This window comes from Cuculus canorus, chromosome 2, assembly GCF_017976375.1.
Source record: "Cuculus canorus isolate bCucCan1 chromosome 2, bCucCan1.pri, whole genome shotgun sequence".
NCBI classification, from domain to species: Eukaryota; Metazoa; Chordata; class Aves; order Cuculiformes; family Cuculidae; genus Cuculus; species Cuculus canorus.
This window is the reverse complement of record NC_071402.1, coordinates 56404679-56424575: the sequence shown is the minus strand read 5'-3', so window position 1 is coordinate 56424575 and position 19897 is coordinate 56404679. Positions and strand designations below refer to the sequence as shown.

The 19897-nt window shown below is 38.7% G+C and overlaps 1 protein-coding gene across 4 annotated transcripts in view; it reads left to right on the top strand.

Moving 5' to 3' along the window:
* The first annotated feature begins 431 nt into the window (after positions 1-431).
* PTPN2 (protein tyrosine phosphatase non-receptor type 2) overlaps positions 432-19897 on the top strand; it is a 33172-nt gene continuing 13706 nt past the window's right edge. For 2 of the 4 annotated variants that reach the window (XM_054060841.1, XM_054060840.1), the window contains exons 1-5: positions 432-722; positions 4443-4533; positions 12412-12512; positions 13135-13233; positions 14362-14499. In XM_054060841.1, coding sequence (XP_053916816.1) covers positions 447-722; positions 4443-4533; positions 12412-12512; positions 13135-13233; positions 14362-14499 — 705 coding nt within the window. In that variant the 5' untranslated portion in view covers positions 432-446. The remainder of the gene's footprint in view (positions 723-4442; positions 4534-12411; positions 12513-13134; positions 13234-14361; positions 14500-19897) is intronic. The other 2 variants (XM_054060844.1, XM_054060843.1) reach the window with 1 other exon arrangement.

Here is a 19897-nt window from a genome sequence, read left to right as displayed (position 1 = left end):
GAGCAGATGTGTCTGCTGTGATCCCCTCTGTCTGCAGCCTTTCCCCATCTCCAGCGCAAGGGCAGTCAGAGCTGGAGCCAAATCAGCAACAGATTTGACTGTTGTGAAGCTCATGATAACATTAGACTCGGTCCTTGGAAAGGAATGGAATGTGCATAAGATTGCTGGGAATATTTATGCACACGTGTAAGTGGGAAACATCCTGTCTCAGCTCCGGCCTGGCCGCACACGATGGATGGAGATCGCTCCCTCGTGTCGCCCAGTCCTGATAAAGGCTGTTTGCATTCTAGACCCCCAAATCGAGCCTCAGAGCTCTGATTTCCCGGCGTCCCGCCCCACTGCCCCGCGCTTGCCGCAGCTAAGGCAGCTCTGGGCGCCCTCCCTCCCCCTCCCGTGACGTCACCGCAGGTGCTCCCCGCCCCCGATGGGCGTGGCCATTCCCGCGCATGCGCGCAGCCGTCCCGGCGGTCCCGGTGTTACCCGCTCGCCAGCGTATGTTAGCGCGCGGCACTCGCCGAGGCTCCCCCAGAGGCGGGCAGCGCGCGAGGGGCCGCGAGCTCGCCGGCCGCCATGGCCGCCATCATCGAGCAGGAGTTCCAGGAGATCGACGCCACGAACGACTGGCAGGCGCGATACGTGGTGAGCGAAAGGAAGGGGTGTTAGTGGGAAGAGGGGGAGGAGGAGGAGAAGTGTCGACCCGGTTCTCGGAGAGCGCGTTGCCGGTAAGCGCCGCCGTCAGCCGGGTTGAGGAGGGGGGCGGGGGGGGAGCGGAAGTAGCTGCTGGGGCCGCGGACTCGGTTCTCGGGAGGCGCGCGGCGAGGCTGAGGGAGGGCGCGCGCTGCGCACGCGCGCGGCTGGGCGGAGGCGGGTGGGGACGCAAAGCGCTTGCGGGATGGGAAGGCAACGCGCATGCGCCGCGGGCGGGAGGGGCGTGGCCCGATCCACAGGGGGCGTGGCTCGCGTGGCCGAGCCGGGGGTTCCCCGTGGTTTCCAGGCGGGGTGGAAGGTTCCCCCCCGTCAATGGTACCAATCCCTTCCAAGATTTGCCGTCGCTCAGAGGCACCGCTGCGCCCCGATTCCGCGGCAGCCGCTTCCCCCTTGACGCCCGCCGGTTGCCGGTGCCTTGGCTTCCTCGGCGGCTGCGGGGAACGGGCTGAAAAAACGTTCCCATTGCAGCCTTTTCCTATAGAAACAGCACCGATCTGTAACTTTCAACAGTGGTCCATGGTCAGTTACCCAAAATAAGACTAGATGGGTAACTATCATGCTAAAGCAAGGATGTGTTTTCCAGTGCTCTTTCGCAAATGAGGGAAAACAACCCAAACCGAAACTTATTTTTACTGACTTTGTGTTTTATCTCTGTTAATTTAACAATGTATTTGATATATGCATTTGTACATTTCAATATGTTCTCTGTAGACATGTATAAGGTCCGACACGAAAAAAACAACCCTGAGGCTGTGCCTGTAACTCTTAATTCAAGAAATTAGGAAAATCAACTACAATCACCTTCTAAGTAGTTCCCTTCTGATGTGACACAGAACTGGTTACAATGCTGCCAATATTCAGAGCAATTCCGCAGATCATTTTCTGAATGGCAGTTGAGGATCTCCATCGTTTTTTGCTTTCACATCTTCAACTGACAAAAAAATGGGTTTCTTTGAGCACCAGTTTCATCTTTGGGAAGAAGCAGAAATCGCAGGGAACCAGATCTGTAGAACAGGGTGGTTGCTCAAGCACAGTGACATTATTAGCTAAAACTGCTTCACAGACAGCATTTTCAGCTTAATGTTCGCTCTTGCACACCCAACATTTTTTGACCAAGGGTAGAAAAATGCCTATATTTGAGCATGTGTCTGCTCGTACTGAGTGAAGTAATCAAGTTGCACCTTGTCTCACTATGGCAGGTTAGAACATGTTCTATAGCCATCTCTTTGTCTCTCCCCTCCCACTCTTGGTTCTCAAGCTGTAGGGTTACGCTTGGGGTTTTTGTGTCAGACTTCATATTATGGAACTGATCTATGAATTTAACTGAATTTAACAAGGGATAGCAGAAATAAACAGTCCTGAATTAACGAGATGAAAGTGTATGGGAAGAATTCTGCAACCAGTGTTTTTGATGAGGTAAAAAAGCGCGCACAGACATTACATATGTCTGGTATATCCAGACTGAAGAAGTAAATTAGCTTTCACAAATCATTTTAGTATTATTTAGTTACACTTGGAGAAGTAAACTGAAAATTGTCTCCTAAACTTTATGAGTTTCCTAATTTTAGTACAGCTACGTTGTAGATTTTTTTCAAATAAGTTTTTTTGTATTAGAATTTTGTTTTCTTGATTTTGTTAATTTTACCAACTCACTAATTTTTCAGGATACTGAACATGTTTGTTTTACACTAAACCCAGAGAATACAGATCTAGATAAATAATGAAGGCAAATGAGCAAATGATGTTTTTAAGTAGCACAAACTTGTGAAAATAATTGTTGGCTACTTGTTTTTACACTGGGTTTTTGTTTAGGAAGGTATTTTCCTATGATAGTAGTGTATAAGAAACATACATACTTGCCCTGAGAAGTGTAAGTTACTGTAAAGGGGAAAAAATATTGTGTATTAGGGGGTTTTATTCTTCTTGCTGATACCAGTTTTGTATGTTTGCCCTTCAATTCCACAAATTTGCCAGAACTTCTGGTAAAATCCTCTGAAGCTTGAAAGATTTATGCTGACTTCTGGAGCTTCTGTCTAATCTGAATTAATGACTGAATAAATAATACAGATTTACATTTTTTTGTAAAGCAATTTCTTGTGTAATGTGCCTTACATTACAATTGGCATCTAGTTTGTTTCTCCAGTTTGTGACAGCTGGAATGTATATGGGAAAACTGGTGTTAGAATTGTTAGAACTAGTTGTTAAACTACCTTAGGTTTAATTCTTTTTAGCAAGCCCCCTCCCCCATCAATGTAGTAGTGTTTCTAGCTGTCTTAATGTTTCTGGACCAAACTACGGCTCTGCTGCTGTGCCAGTGCACAGGATGCCAGTGCTTTTAAAAACAAAATGTTGCATCCTGCCATGGAGTAATAAGAAATTTGCTTTTCCTGGGAACTTGGTTTTTAATGTCTGCCAGACGCATTTATTCAGCGTGCATGTGATTGCTTGTAAGTCATACAAGCTAGAGGAGAAGACAAGTTCTAATGCATCATAGTAAAAGAATTGATTAAGAGATTTTATACAAATGTGCAGAGCATTGGTACTTGACAGTTGCTGTTCCACATTGTAGTTTGGATTCTTTAAAGATTGGTGTTGCGCTTAAACAACTTCACACACCGAATGCTAAAAGATGGAGCTTCCTTACCAATGTTCAGTTTCCACGGAAGTCCTTTTTGGCTGTGTTCGTTGTCTGGGAATTTATGGACTGTTTAGAAAGCCTCATAAGACAAAGATGATAATGGAAACAGAAGACCAAAGAATGCTTAGTTGTAAAGAAAAGTTTAAATGCTCTTTGGAACATAATGATGGTATGTTGCAACATAATCTAAAACCAAAAGTAAAATTCAAAAGAAAATATTCTTAATTCTGTATCATGCATTGTGTTTTGCTGAGATGGCATCAATACAGAGATACAAAAGGGTAGGTCTGTTCATCAGAGGCTGCTTGTCAGGAGCACTTTAGCTGTGTTTTCAGTTGTTTAGATAAGGTAGATCGGTATATCATTGTGGAAGAGAAACAGTCGGAGGCAAAAAATTAATAAATCAGAATATTTAGTATATGTGAACAGTGTATGCTCCTTAAAATAGTTTGTGACTGAGTATGTTTCAATATCTTCCAAATACAGATTATTGAAAGGTTTGTGTTAATGCCCAGGGAGAAGCGGGCTGTGATTTCACAGGGATACTTATGAGTCTAGAATTGTTTCTTCATATTGGGTCATGCTTAACTACTACAGCTATATGGGTTGAATCTTCGAATCACTAAGAATAATCTTGTATCTTATATTGACAGCAGTCATAAAATTGCTAACTAGTTCAGTTACCTGTGCGGGGATTTACGCTGCCAGTTGGTGTAAAGAAACTATTAAGTATATTGCTGCTCATTCTGTCTGTCTGAACCTCTTATTACTGTGGGAGATGACATGCAGCTCTGAGGTAAAATAAGCAGCGTAAATATTGGGGATTTTTTTTCCTGTTCCTAGTACTTCAGTTGCTTAACAAATTGTGTTTCTGTTGGTTTGGTGGTGCTAGCCAAGTATGGGACGGTCTAAGTAGCAACAGCCTGGCCAAGAGAGAAAATAACACTGGGTGTAGTAAAGGTTGTTTTAAACAAGTTAATTATTAATAACCTTGATTAAGAACTAGGCTTAAAAGTCTTGCAGTATAGGTTGTGTAGAACACTAACCTTATTAAGCTTACTGGCTTTAAGTAAATTGCATTTTTTGTCTTTTAAAGGAAATTCGACATAAATCCAGCGACTACCCTCATAGAGTTGCAAAATACCCAGAAAATAGAAACCGAAACAGATACAGAGATGTTAGTCCCTGTAAGTACCTTTTCCGTAATTATTGCAGTAAGCTTTCTAGACTTTTTACCTACCTGCATTACTCTTACATACTGTAGCAAATAAATCATGGTCATTGTTGGGTTTGTATTTTGTTTATATCTGTAGGGATGTGTCCTATGATAAATGTCTTTTTTCATAACACATACAGAAATGTGTTTACCAGAAGAGAGAAAAGTTTGCAAGTTAGACTCATTGTGCTGAATGATGAATGTGAATGATAGATGATTGCAAATTATAGATATTGGTATATAGATAAACGTTTGTGAGCTGAAGAGTGATGTATTAAAGACGTCTTTCTCATGGGAAGATTTATTGTTTAATATTGTTTTGTCCATCGTAAAAAACAAATACCAACATCTGCTGAGCACAGTAAGTAAGTTAAGCCTTGACTGACACAAACAGTTTGCTTGTGGGCTAAGTGATTCTGCACATTTGTAAGACTGTGTGGACGAATACCACTTGATTTCTACTGTTGCTTTAAAAAAATACTTGAGATTTTATTATTTTTATCTGTTTGGAAGAACGTTTGCCTGAAGTTGTTCTTTAATTTTCTCAGTGCAAGTAGATATGGTATGGAGTGCTTTGTATTTTACTAACTGTTATAAAATGGTCTCTGACTTAAGGACCTTACATCTCGGGTGAAGACAGCTTCTTTTACCAGCTTCTTTGCTACTCAAGTGTTGTGGGTCTTCTTTCCAACAAAAAACTGTAATCCAAATTGCTTTAAAAAGCCATATGAGCAAAAGATTTACCAGTATGTTAGAGCTGGAGAAAGCTCTCATAAAACACTTGGAAAAGATAATCACAGAATCACAGAATCACAAGGTTGGAAAGGACCCACTGGATCATCGAGTCCAACCATTCCTAACACTCCCTAAACCATGTCCCTCAGCACTTCATCCACCTGTTCCTTAAACACCTCCAGGGAAGGCGACTTGACCACCTCCCTGGGCAGCCTGTTCCAGTGCTGGATGACTCTTTCTGTGAAGAATTTTTTTCTGATATCCAGCCTGAACCTCCCCTGGCGGAGCTTGAGGCCATTCCCTCTTGTCCTGTCCCCTGTCACTTGGGAGAAGAGGCCAGCTCCCTCCTCTCCACAACCTCCTTTTAGGTAGTTGTAGAGAGTAATAAGGTCTCCCCTCATAGATGATGGTGATGGTATAGATATGATGGTCCCCCATCATATCATATAATGTAGTATAGCCTTACTATCATATACTACATCATATAATGTAGTATAGCCTTAATTTTTCTGCAGAATATTCGAGTTGGAATAGGTTAAATGTTTGTGTTTCTTAGTACAAAGTTACCCAGAGCACCAAAGTCTCGTAAAAAGCCTTCTTGCTACTGGACCTAGAATTTTTGAAGGGTTGCTGGTATACTGGGCCTTTTTGTTTGTAAGCCTAATCTGAATACCTGTTGTAAGATTTGAAGAAGTGCTGAACTCCTTGTTTCCAGTTGAATGTTGTGGTAACATGTGCAAAGCACTTCTCAAAATGACACGGAAAGGATCTCGATTTGGGTCATGCTGGTTAGATGCAGCACTGCAAGCTGCTTGTCAGGCTGCTGCCAGAATGCTTAACTTGCACAGTGTATTTGCACCAAATGGATCTGGTCTGGCTTAATGCTAAATCTCAGTACTGCACTCTGATGAAACTGAACTGACAAGTTGAGTGCATGTCCCCTTTGCTGTGTCTTCATGGCATTCCCCAGTATCGTCTGTTTGAGAAATGTGCAGCTCTGAATAAGATGCCGCAAGTTAGTCAAGGCTTATGGACTTCTGCCGAGTACTCAGCAAAGGAAGATGGGCTTTTGCTGGACCTTTGATCTATGGAGAGGTACTTAACGCATCTCAGGTCTGCTATCTTGTTACAGCACAGCATTAGCATCCTACCCGTGGTAAAATAGATCATGTTTCGTTTCACTTTCATGCCTAAATTTGGGTGCATGGTTCTAAAAAGAAAAGACAGGAAATAGGATTTGAACCTGTGAGACCCAAGTTCTATTCCTGGTCCAATATCCTATGTAGTTTACATCGCAGAGTTGTATTCGTGCATGTACCATTTCACTCATCCATGTTTTTCATTTCTTTGGCACTACTGCAAAGGGAATGGCAGTGTGGCAGCATATATCTTCAACATATTAGTTTTTTTTCTTTCTGTTAAAAAAGAATGGTTCTAAAATAAATAAATAAAAATACATTGTATTACTTAAGTAGCATTAATAATGCCTGCAATACTGTCTTTGTGGTGTGATTTGTATGCATCTCCTGTAGTTTTTTGGAGCTCAAAATTTTCCTTAATCATGATGTTGCTTTTACAATAGTGAAGACTACCAAACACCTCTGCCCTGGTCATGGCGAAGCTTGTATCTGAAGTGCTTGTTTGAGCCAGGAGAAAACTAATTATGTGATTGTATTAATCCCTGGACCCTATGCAAAAGCAGAGAGAAGCAGTTAGATAAAAACTATTCCTGAAGCAGTAGTTGAGCTCAGGAAGGGATTAGAGTCATTACACGCTAGTTAGCACAAATTCTAACATAGTGTCTGAACTAAGGTGATAAACTTTGAAGCATGTCTCCATTTTTAGCATTTCTGAAAGGAGGTTTGAATTGGGCTACCAAGGTAGCCTGCAGAACCAGGTACTAGGAGTAAGGCTGTATGCGGAGAACTGAGGCAAGTTCTGTTTGAACTGATTCCTGTTGAATTTTACATCTGTTAGTTTTAAATATGATTCATAATTTTTTCGGTAACTATGATGGGAGCTGGGAGGAGAAAGAGACCTGAAGGGAATATATGATAAATAACGTTCTGAGATAGCAGTACCTAAATTGTAGAGCTGGCATAATAGCTCTGTGGTTTGGTCACTGTGGTGAACAGATATAATCATGGCACATGTATGCAGGGAACTGGCATTACAGAAATGCAAGATGACTCAGTCTTACACAATTTTAACGTCTTGGTCCATGACTTTGTAAATTTAACAATCTTTAAGTGAGAAACGGGTGATAATGCTAATATTCTGTGACAAAGAGCTTTGGAACTATCAGTTACATTCTTAAGATCTAGCTACTGAAACATATTGTAAGACATAAGGCATAATTTGATCAAAATGTTCTGTTACTCCCTAGCAGTGAGAAAATGGTTTGTTAATCTAGACAGTGGCCAAGCCAGTCTAACGTCTGAGGTGGTTTGTCTGCAAGAGGAAATGCAAAGATTATTCTGTCTTATGGAAAAGATGTCAGTTACAAGCGCAGGAAAAAATGCTTTTGGTTGGTTTGCCACATTTCAACAATAATATGCAGGATGGGCATACTGAAACCAATTTGTATCCATTACATACATTTCTTGGTAAAGGCTAATCATCTTTGCCCATTACCGATGAGTTTCACATTGTCTCCAGTTTCATAAATATTTTTGTTAGTGTCCCGTTCTGTTGGCCTAAGAGCAATGGTGTGTATAAATCGGTTGAGTAAAAGCCCTCAAGAGTTACTGCCTAGCCAAAAAAAATAGCAGTCCAGCAGTTTGGTATTAGTCTAGGATGGGGAGAGGAATATTTTAGCTATGTAGTAGTATTGAAACAGGAACTTAATCTGAAATAGGTTTGGTTTGACAGCCAGTCATTTCCTGACAGATGAAACCGTTTCTCAGAAAATGGTATTAAGAGGAAAATAACTAGTGAGGTTTTTATTCTTTATTGATAATTTTAAAGAAACTTCAAGATTTGTCTTATTACTTCTCTTCGAAATCTTATCCCTAGTTGATATCAGAGGAGTCTAGTGTCTTAGACTGAATGTAAACACCTTTACGGATCTGCTTTCTGTGTTCCCAGATTTAGAGGCAAGGAAATCCCTTAGCAAAATTGGCAGGATTTTTTTTCCCCATTTTCTTTTGGAGGGTAGAGGGGGGGTTTATACAGTTTTAGCCTTTCTTTGTAATGTGGCGTGTAGCCAGATCTTGTGATCTGAACATTTTCATCCTGATAGATCATGTTGCTCTTGGAGGGTCTTGAGAGGTAATGATTTCTCTTCTTTTCTTTCTGTGAAGAAGTGAACCTGCTGCATTTCTTGTTGTCTGTGTTAGAAGCTGACGTTGATGATTTTTATCATGATATTTAATGATTCTCTGAAACACCTTTTTACCAGAAACAAGGTATAAATAAACTCAACATGCTGCTTTTGGAGATACTTCTTACTTTGGGGTTGGGAAAGAGGGGAACTTTTTGGCACTGATCTAAACTTTGTTGTACCTTAAGTTTTTTTCACAATACTGCTTAAAAGCAGTATTGTGAAAAGCAGTATTAAGATCCTGTGCAGCAATTATGCATAAATTTCAGTGTGAATACATTTCAGTTATGAGCTGGGTCTTGATTGAGAGGATGGCGTTCATTGCATACAACCAGTGACAGAGTGGGGAAAAGTCACTTTGCCTTGCATTACACTACCTCTGAAACTCAGGACTGTAGGTCCAGTAGGTAGAGCGTTGTGATTTGAATTATTTAGCAGCTCAGATATATTAGATTTAGATTAGTGAAGTGGAGGGGATTTGCTGGTAGGTGGGAAAAGGTCAGATTGGGTCACTGGGATGGCTTTATGGCTGCATGTTTTATTTATGACTTTCCTTAATCCACTAAGTAGCGTTTCACCCTCCTTTATTGTTAATAAGCTCTATTTTTGGGGAGCCAGAGACATCTCTTGAACAAAAGATGATTTTAAAGTTACGTAGTGGTTTCACTGCTAGAAACTTAGTTGTTTCTGAATGAAAACGTTTCATTTACCAGCTGCAAGAACTGGATGCTGTAAAATGCCAAATGTTTCATATCTCTGTTTTAATTGGATATATAGTTTTCTTTTTAGCAGGGAGTGGACAAATTTATATGTATTGTAAAGTCTTAAGTCTTATTTGAGACACAGGAAACTTTGGCAGTGGTATCAGTGGGACAGGTTTTCATTTGAAGTGGGTAATGAAGTTTTTTTTTAATCTCAGACGGGGTCTTTCTGGGAGTAATTATCTTAGTTCAGGAGCCAGAATGAGAAGCATTTTTAAGGTTTCCACTTCCTTTTTGGGCTCAATAGTTTGTTGAAATAGGGGAATTAGTGCTTCAGAAAAAGAGTACTATATTTTAGCTGTGGTGGGCATGGCAACATTTAAGATAAATCTTGAGGATAAGATTTAAGATAGGTTTATCATTCATATAAATCTAAACTACTTTGTAACTGGAAATGGTTTACTTACGGGAAATATGTTACAGCTAACTCGCTGTCAAAATTTGGCTTGCTTCATTCAGTTTAGAAGAGCGAGGACTTTAATGAGGTTTCTAGGTCATTGTGTCCTTTAGGAACCTTTTCCCTTGAAAGAAGGGAGATCAATATATTCTAGTGGCTTTCTTTGTCCTGTGGAGTATATGCCAGTGTATTTGCCTCTGTTTTAATTGAGGAGGAGGAGGGAGGCTGTGTATAGAATTTGTTATTTTTAATAAACAAAAAAAACTTCCAGAATTTTATTTGTAATGTTTACAAAGCAAAGTTTATAAGAGAGGAAAGAATAAGCCTGAAAATGTGTGTAAGGATTACAGTAGGAAACCTCCTGAGGGCCTTGGCAGTTATCTCCTCCTGGCAGCAATACAGCAGCTGCTGCTGGGTGATTAAACTGTTAACAGTGCTTGCTCACGTCATCTTTCCGAGAACACTAGTACCAGTACGTGTGATTTACTATAACAAGATCTTAAGTTTTTCCTGTCGGCAAGTGACATGTAATATTTACAAAGGTCTTGGTTTCTCTCCAGTAGAAACATTTCAAATAAAATGTTACATGGAAGAAGGGAAAAGTAACACTTTCCTATTCAGACAAAATAATACAAAGAGATATATTTTACTTTAAAACACACATGTGGTTTAATTTTACTGTGTCTTGGCATTTGTAGTATTTTCTACTTCATATGGATGTATCATAAATTATTTTAAGACTCCTGAACGTCAGGGCAGTGTTGCCTTACAGCTGGAGTTCTAATGAACACAGATTAAGCCAGTAGCTTTCTCGTACTTATATATTAAAAATAGGTTTTCAGCATATTTCTGTTCCCAGCACATTTGTATGTGAATGCATATAAAAGTTAGGAACTAAAGGTGGTAGGATAACAACTCCAAATCTCAGTCATTCAAAAAAACCTCAGTAATTTACTGTTGACTTCTTTCCTTGAGTCCAGCAAGACCTTTTTTATCAGCTGCCAGTAGCAGATAGATGAGGAAGCGTATAAAAGCAGAACAAGGCCTAACAAATGAACTTTTCCCCCGTTTCCAAACATATGGAAAGCATTTATAAAATCATATGAGCAGTCTGTAGAATAAGAACGTAACTCAGTAACTATTTCTTGTATTCCCATCAGCTTTTTCCCTGTCTGAGGTCATGTTCACAGATTTCTTAGATAAGCCTTGTGCTGTATAGACTGGCTCTGATATCGGGACTTAATCTGAGTTCAGCTGTCATAGCTGCATTCAATGTTGTAGTTGGTAGTCACTTATGTCAAAACTCATGGATTTTGTTCATTTCCCAAAATGTTTGTCAAGAGGAAGTTAGCCTTTGGTGGGGGGATGGGAGAGGGAAACATGGACTGCCATTTCAACAGCAGTTGTGCCATCAGTCTGCACCCTTGAATGAGTTTTGTGGGTTAGTCCAGGTAAACTTAGGTTAAAAACCGGCATAGCACTGGAATTCACTCTTCAGCGCTGTCAGCTTCTCTATGGAACCTCTTTGATCTCTTCCTGAAATGAGTTGAAGTCTCTTAAATTCATTTTAGCTTGCTATTTCTTACTTCTCATAAACAATCTGTCGACGCAGTTGAACCTTTAGGGATTTGCAGTCAATTGGATCTCATTTCCTGGCATGCAGTTGTATACAAATTTTAAGCTAAAAATGCTGTTTATTTAATACAGTTCTAATAAATGGCTGTAGGATTGCTTACAGTGAACAAGTCTGATTACCTAAATGTCTCTCAGAGGGTGATACATCAGATATTAAAAGGTTCTAGGAACAGCCACAGTGACTTTTTATTCTGTCGTGCTTTAGAATGACAGCCCGATAATTCTCATTAATGTTAGAATTTTAAATGGAGCTCTTTGCTTACCTCTGCCATAAATAGGGGAATCTTCTGGCTTGCCTGTGCAATTGTGAGAGACTGAAACTGTATCATTAGATTAGGCTTCGTTTATTTGTGAGATTTGTTAAATAGGTACATTTTTGCATGTGCCCCTTTTTTAGTATTTTTTATTTGTATAGTCGTAAACTATAAATTACAGGGAAAATAAAAGTGATGAAAGCTTGGCTTGAATATCACGAGTAGATAGTTTTCTTTTTTCCTATGTGAGTTTAACTCTTATGATTCTGTCTCGACCTATGAAACTTCAGTTCACCAACAATCTTGGAATCCTGAAGTTAAAGGAAGCCGTGCAATGGAGTGATCTGATGCGATAGGACAGAGTGCTGCCTTATGTTGATTGTGGTGCTGTTGAATTAAGGAAATGCAGCTGCCGAGGGATGGCTTGTGAGCATCTTTCGGCCTGTGTGAGTGGGTTGTTGTGATTTTTTTAAATTTTTTTTTAAAAGAACACTGGATATTCCAGTTTTCTGAACAGCTTCTATTAATACCTGCCTAAAATTACTCTGATGAAATGTGGAGGGGACAACGAGACAAGCAGTTATCAAAGTTGCATGAGAAAGGAGTTTCATATATATTTGTAGTTTGCCACTTGGTTAGTACTGCTGAATTGATTTCTAATTGCCGGTCGGGCCTAAACCTGCCTGTTAGAGAGTGTTCATCAAGATGAATGCATCATTAATTCTTCATTTTCTTTGAATTTTAGATGACCATAGTCGTGTAAAATTACAGAACACTGAGAATGACTATATCAATGCCAGCCTAGTGGTCATAGAAGAAGCCCAGAGATGCTACATTTTAACACAGGTAAGTAGTACCAATTACTAGGTTATTATAGAGGCTGAAAATCTAGGCGAGGGGGATTTGTACAGTCATAATTTGTATTTCAATGGCTCCTTGTCTCTGTGAAGCATATCATGTTAACTGCCTGTTTCATCTTGTTGTGTAGATGTTATTTCTATGTTAAGAAAAAGCAAAAGGGAACATCTTGTATGAATCATTTACTGTGTATAAAGTTTTTCAAGTATTTCTTGCTCTTCCTTTCAGTTCTTTTGGAAATAGATTGCAGCAATATTTTTACTTCCAATTTAATCTTGTACCTTCTGAAAATGCCCGCAGTAGCTTTTCTTCTAACAGCGCAATGTTATTAATGCTGAAATTGAAACATCCCTTCCTGAGTTCTTACTGTTGCGTTGGGGGTTTTGTTTGGTTGGTTTTTAAACAACAGAATTCGAAGTACTGGAACCATCTGTGCAGTGTGGTTACTTTTTTTGCCTGTCATTTCTGTCATTCTATTAATAATTTGCTTAAACTTTTCAGAGGAACACTTTTTCCTGTTTCACACAGTAAACTATTAACTCTGTTCAAGCACTGCTTTGCCTGTACATTCTCAGAACCATTTTGGTTTTTTTTTTTCTTTACTACACAGGGTCCACTACCTAATACGTGTTGTCATTTTTGGCTAATGGTATGGCAACAACGAACCAAAGCAGTTGTGATGCTGAACAGGATTGTTGAAAAAGAATCAGTAAGTAAGCTTAGGCTTAAGGTTGTAACGTAAGCCACATAATTTTAATGCAGCTGGACAATGTTTGATTGTTGTGTTGAAAGAACTAACGGACTATCTCACTGCTGTACAACATAACATGTATTTAATGTAACATTGAAGTGGTGGAGCTAAGACACAGAATTCAGTTTGGTGAAGACAGCATCTAAGAAATGTACATCCAGAAAGGTGAAAGTAACATCCTAAAAAAGGAGGACATACAGATAGAAATAAAATTAGCATAAGCAGTTCAAGATTCTAGAACAAAATGGGAGGTGGGAGAACAGTTTTAGATTATTTCTTCTAAACCTAGTGGAGAAATATATTTGTTATATAGTGATCTTAACTGTTTGTAACAGTGAAGACAAGCTGCTGCCCAGCAGCTGTCAAACTGATGTAGTAATCTTTAAATCTTTACAGCTGGTGGTATATGTGCAGAATACACAAATCTTCTGATATGATGTAGTTTTTCTGCTAATGTGCCTAAAACCACTGTGAATTTTAGTTACAAGTGCATGTCATTGAGGTTTATGGTTCTTCAGAGCAAGTCTGTTAGTGAAAAAGATTTGACTAGTCCATTAAAAAGTAACTTATTTTCTTATTAAAAAAATTTCCTACAGAAAATCTGAGTGCGGGGCAAGAGGGATAAAGGACAAGGGATAAAGCTTTGTTAGTTCTGTTTCACTAGAATCTTCCAGTATTCATCAAGCCTTGGGAAAAATGGAATATGTTACATCAGCTATGTAAATGTGCAGGTGTGCATGTCAGAAATGACAGGGTAGATGGTGCTGAAACATCTGAGTAAAGATCTCTGTTCACTGTGGAGAACTATAGAGGGGGGAGGGAGGAGGGTTAGTGTATATCTCAAAACATGCTAGCTCTGCCATGAAAGAAAACAAACAGAGGCAGAATGAGCAACAGCCATTGAAACAGTTGTAGTAACTTGGCTGTAAATGTCATAGACTTGGAAGAGTTTATCAAACTGGGAGCAGGTACCTGAGTCTAGTGTGTTGAATAATGGGGTCTCAGAATCTGTTCATGCAAAGCCCAAGATAACAAGGATACTTAAACAGGTTTTTCTTTTCCTTCTTTCTTTTTTAAATACATTAGGTGAAGTGTGCACAATACTGGCCGACAAAAGAAGAAGAAGTTATGACATTCAGTGAAACAGGTTTCCGCGTGAGGCTAGTATCTGAAGACGTCAAATCCTATTATACAGTACATCTACTGCAATTAGAAAATATCAACGTAAGCTTTTCTCAGTCTGTGTAGCTCATATTCCTGGGCTAAGTGTGTAATGAAAACCATTAATGTATTGTTACTGCATTTTTGGTTTGGTTGGTTGAATTTTTGGTTTGGTTTGGTTGAATTTTTACACTGAAAATTTTAACACCATTTGTTCTGGTAGTGTCAAAGATGTATATGTGACCTGAATTAATCTCCGCATTAAAAGAAAATCTTGGAATCATTAAGGTTGGAAAAGACCTCTTAAGATCATCAAGTCCAACCATTAGAAGAGATAACAGCTGCAGCATTTTTATACTTACTTTTTCTATTTGGCAGAACCTTAACATGCTGAAGTGTAATTAATGGTAGTGGTGATTCTAGGAGGAGCTGTAAGAAAAAGTCTGAAAGGAGGAACCTAGGAGTGGAAAATTCTGCTTTCTTTTGAATATCAGAAATCGGACTCTGTAATTGCTGTGTTTTTTTAATGGAACTTTAATGTTCCGTATAATTCAGTCCAGCTATCTAAGTTTTTGGGGGAGGGGTGATTACCACCTGTAGATAGGTAACCATATCTCCTCTTGCTTACCTCCCCTTTTGCTCCACAGGACCAACCATCCTTTTCTCTTAAAAATTAAGCACTTTGACAATTTAACCGAGTTAAGCTCAAAAAAATTGTTCCTGGCCTGAGCTTGGGTTGGAATTTGCTGCTTCTGTTTCAGAGCTGAAGACAGGATTGAAGAGCTTATCTGTTTGTTCCAGCTATGTCTTGTAAGATATTCTCTCTCCCTATAAACCTTGCCTTAAATTAATTGAAAGTGCTAGTATGGCAAGTCTTATTCAAGGTTGTCTTGTCAGATTTGGGAAAGGAAAGCTTGAAGATGTTCCTTTGCATGTCGTTTTATAGAACTAAACATTGATATATATGGTTAAAATTATTTCAATTTATAGCAACTATTAATGGTACTTTGGAATAACATTTGTTAATTCAAAACCTCCCTCATGAGACCAACATGATAACATGACTTGTCATGTTCCTTGGTTTATTCAATGTAAGAAGAGCTTTGAGAAAATCAGTCCTACCGACCTGAAGAATTTCTGTTCAGTTGTTTGTTTATGGACAGCAGAGGCATAGGAAAGAGGAGTAGTGTTTGCATGCTTGTACCTCAGAAAGAATAGCACCCCTTTTTGGAAAGCCGAGGCAAACTACTGAAAAGATTTCTTTGTGGAATTGTCTGGGTGACATTGGCCCCTGATCTTAAACTTCCTGTTTTCAAAGGATGCATTTTTCATGATATGTTTATGTTTGGATATAACATTAGCTGAAAATGCAGAATTCTCGTGAGAAACAGCACAGTGTATACTCTAGTAGACTTCAGAATTGGAGCTATCGAGCACTTGGATTTCTGGGTTCGCTTTGCATTGGAAATGCAGGCCCATATACCTTGTATGTCATGTAAATTGGTTTCACAAATACTTAGTAAACGTACTGTATTGAATTTTTATTTTAATGCACTACTGCTCTTGATAGGCTCCACAACTATGAACTCCAGAGAATATTTTTTTATATAAAACAGCTACAAGAGGTATAATATTACTTGGTTACTCGAACAGAAAAAAATACGTCGTTTCTGGAATAACACAGTTAATGTTATGTGGAGCCTTCTGTAAGAATGTGATTATACCATAAAATTTGTGGGAAATTAGTATTCACAGTAACTTGAAATATGAGCTTAACTTATGTTTATACAAGTTATTCTGGAGGGGACTTTGGTGGAGGCAAAGTGAGAAGATATTTAGCCACTTGACATCTCAAATACAAGATGACTCATGAACAAAATACACTCTGAATTCGAAGAATATTTAAGAAATTTTAGCATTTCCTTGAAAACAGAGAGAACTAGAACTGTCTTTATAATATTACCGTTCTGAACTCAAGTGAATTTGTGTTGCTGCAACAAATATCTGTAATAGATAAGCAAAATACATATGTATGAAGAGTAAAGTGCTTGTTTAATGTTGTTACCAGTGAAAGAACCTCTGAATAGGTGGTTGTTTTTGTAGTTAGTGGTTTTGTTTTGTTTTGTTTTGTTTTGTTTTGTTTTGTTTTGTTAAAAAGCAGGTAGCAGTACTGGTGTGTCAATGTTTGAGTTTTGGGTTAGATCAAGGCATTTGGCAGTTTGATTTCTTTTGTAGGCAAACATATATCTTTCCTGTTGTGGCTAGTGAAGTCTGATAAAGATTTAGAGAGGGGGTGGTGTTCATTGGCATCTTTCTGAAAGTTTTGAAACTATTTCTGATGTGCTTTGTCCAGCTGGTATTTATTGTAGAATTTCTTTATTTTTTGGCTGACCCAGTCCGCATTCTAGAATATAGAAATTAGAATATAGGAATTGTTGGCAGAGAAAGGACTAGAAGAAGTTAGCTAGGTTTGGTGTGATGCTGGTACAGTGATCATTTAGAGTAAAGATCGTCAATAAACCTCAGGGAGAATCTTGAGTCTTCTGCAAATAGAAACTATTTTGGAAAACCCATTAGCAAAAAGGATTCTCAGCTTGGTACCACACCTCTGTGTGGCCATTGCTCTCAGATTTGGATTAGGGTGACACAGGACTGCTTAAAAGCCCTCGCTGTCTGATGCTATGGATGAACCAAGAAGAGCCACTGTAGTTCAAGAAGATAAGATTCACTTTGCTGCTAATTTACAATGTCCAAAACTTTAAACATACTGAGAAGATATTTCGTTTGTGAGCACTCTTAATGGCAGCTGATGTGCTGGGGTCTAATGATCTTTGTGTACAGATGTATGTAATTCGTGTAGTGTTTTGAAGGCATTTCTGAAGCATGGCATACACCTGCTTTTAAACTTGTGAGTTACCCTTCTGCCATTTTGTCAAATTGCAAAAGGGATTAACTTTGGTCTTAATCACCACAGAAATACAACAGGTGTTAGGAAGGGTGTTGGTGTCTAACAGAAGAGCCCAGACTCACGTGAATGTCAAGTTTTTTGCAGATTCATAGCTCTTACCATGTTAACTTAGAGGATATGCACTTTTTAATTAAAAAAGCAAAACTAAAAGAATATTTATGAGGATTATTTGACCCCATTATCCTCATTGCCATTTTTATGTAAGTTTTGAAAACCATTTTGACAAGCATTAGAATGAACAAATAGAAGAGGTTGTGGTAAAAGTTGATTTAAAATTTTGAATTTCAGTGCTTGGATTATTGCCTTTACAGCATGCCTTCTCACTTTTAAGTGCATTGATAACTAATTTGATTACATGAAATCGTGAGCGTTAAATGCAGGATCACTACGAGGTTGTAGGTGTGTCTTAACGCTTTCATATGTTAGATCATTTTGGTAGCCTGTAAACTATGAAATGAAGGTTTTTACAAGGAGTGTATAAAATTTGACAGACCAGCATTTTTCTGTCTTCATCTGTTTTACCTGATGCTGAGGGCATCAACTTCCTTTGAGCGTTTTGGTAGTAGTTTGGTCATGTTCATACTCTCATCTCAGGTGACTGAAAACCTGAAGTTGTTCTAAGATTCTTGTGCCTTTTTGTTTTGAGTGATTGGACACTTACTGTAAAAAGGTTATTTCAAGGCTTTTTTGGATGAAAGTTAAATGGTATTATGTTATATTTCTGCTCAAGTCCTTGTATGGATGTCTGCTTGTAGCCTGGAGCATGGCTTGTGGTTTGATCATCCTTTGATTATGCTGTTATTGTTGCCAGCAGCCAGTGGAGAACTGCACAGTGTGGTGGTAACTTTCTGAGTCTATCAGTTTTAACTGTGTTGGTTATTTACTGAAAGCTCATCTCAGTAGTTTGTGAAACTTTAACTAGAATAGTTTGACTAATTTTCTTGAAAAGTTGTTCGTTTAAATCTTGTCCCATGGATTATTCAAGGAAACTTTTCTTGGTAGGTAGTCCTAGGGAGGAAATCTTCAAAGAATATGTTGTGGTTACCATAGAATAAGCTGGTTTTCAGTTAAGCAGAAATGTGTTTCCTGTGTGTAAAATACATATATCATTTTATATTTCTGCCAGAGTCTTGAAGTCCAGCTTTTTGGATTTATAAGAATATCTAATTTCCTGATAATACTTTAAATAAAGTTAGTTGTTCTTAAAAATTGTATTTCTGTCCATGAACAGTTGTAAACCTTTAGAAAGCCAAACCCTTCCTCATTACAATCCTGCATCACTTCACGTAAGTGATAGCTGTAGTGCATGGCTCAGTGGCAGGGAAAGCTCTTTAAGATCAAGTGGTACTGTTATTCACACAAAGACAGTATTTCAGCTGTACAGCTTGACTGCCAAGCACCACTTGAAAGAGCCGTTCTGTTTAAGAGGGAAAATGTGGGAGGTTTGAAATATTCATTCGGGATTTGGCCGTACAATTAGAAATTGCAAGTTCAAAGAAGACCACCCAGTCCCAGTGCACTGAAATGGGACTCGTGAAGAAAGATGAAGAGACCAGGTGTTTTTAAAACTGGCTTCTGTGGTTCAAAATTGTAGTATGGATAAAGCCTTTGTACAGTATAGGGAGGAAGAATAAAGAAATGTAGTGGGTGAGAGCTGGGCGAGATGTACAACAGCACTGTTTGATCTTTCCTTTACCTGTTTTCAGATTAGTGTATGGGGAAGGTGACACTTGGTCACATACTTGACACACTGAATTTTTTATGAGGAGGATGCTAGTGCTTATTACACTGTGGGATTTGGAAAAAAAAAACCCCAAACTTACAGATCACTTTTGTTTTCTATTGATAAGGGCATTTTTGTCTTCTTGAGGTGTAAGGGAGGCTTTCATCTGGAATGCTGTTTGACAGGGAGCTGTACTTCAAAGGATCATCTAGATGCACGAGAATCAACTTCAACTTTTGCTTTACTTGCTGTGTGCCTTTAGCTCATCTCTCTGTTTTTTCTCTTTATTTTGTTTGTAAGTTGATGAGTTATTTTTCTTAGAAATAGAGGAAATTGCTTAAGTGTATTACTTTCTTCAAAACTGTTTTATTTCCAGATGTCTTAATAAAAAAGTATCTCTTCCATGATTTTTAAGTGAATGGGTCATTTCAGTTGTTTAAGTGAGGTAACTCACTAGTTGAAAAAATTAGGTTCGTAAGACAAGGAAGATGATGTCAGCTGAAAATGTAAATGTGCTTTTTTTAATGCTTTACTTCAGGCAAATAAGAAAGGAGAAAGAGGAATCCCAGTGTATTTATACAATCTAGGCCTTGGTAGATTTGGGTTTTTTTTTTTTCCTCCCCCTTTAAAATCTTACTGTGCACTTATTTGCTCAATACCATGGATCAGACTGTTGTCATTGTTGAGCTCTTGGCCAAAACTCAAAATATTCCTGGAAGATAAGTGTACCTTTGAGAGTGACTTGAGTCATGTTAATATCTATTGTGTTT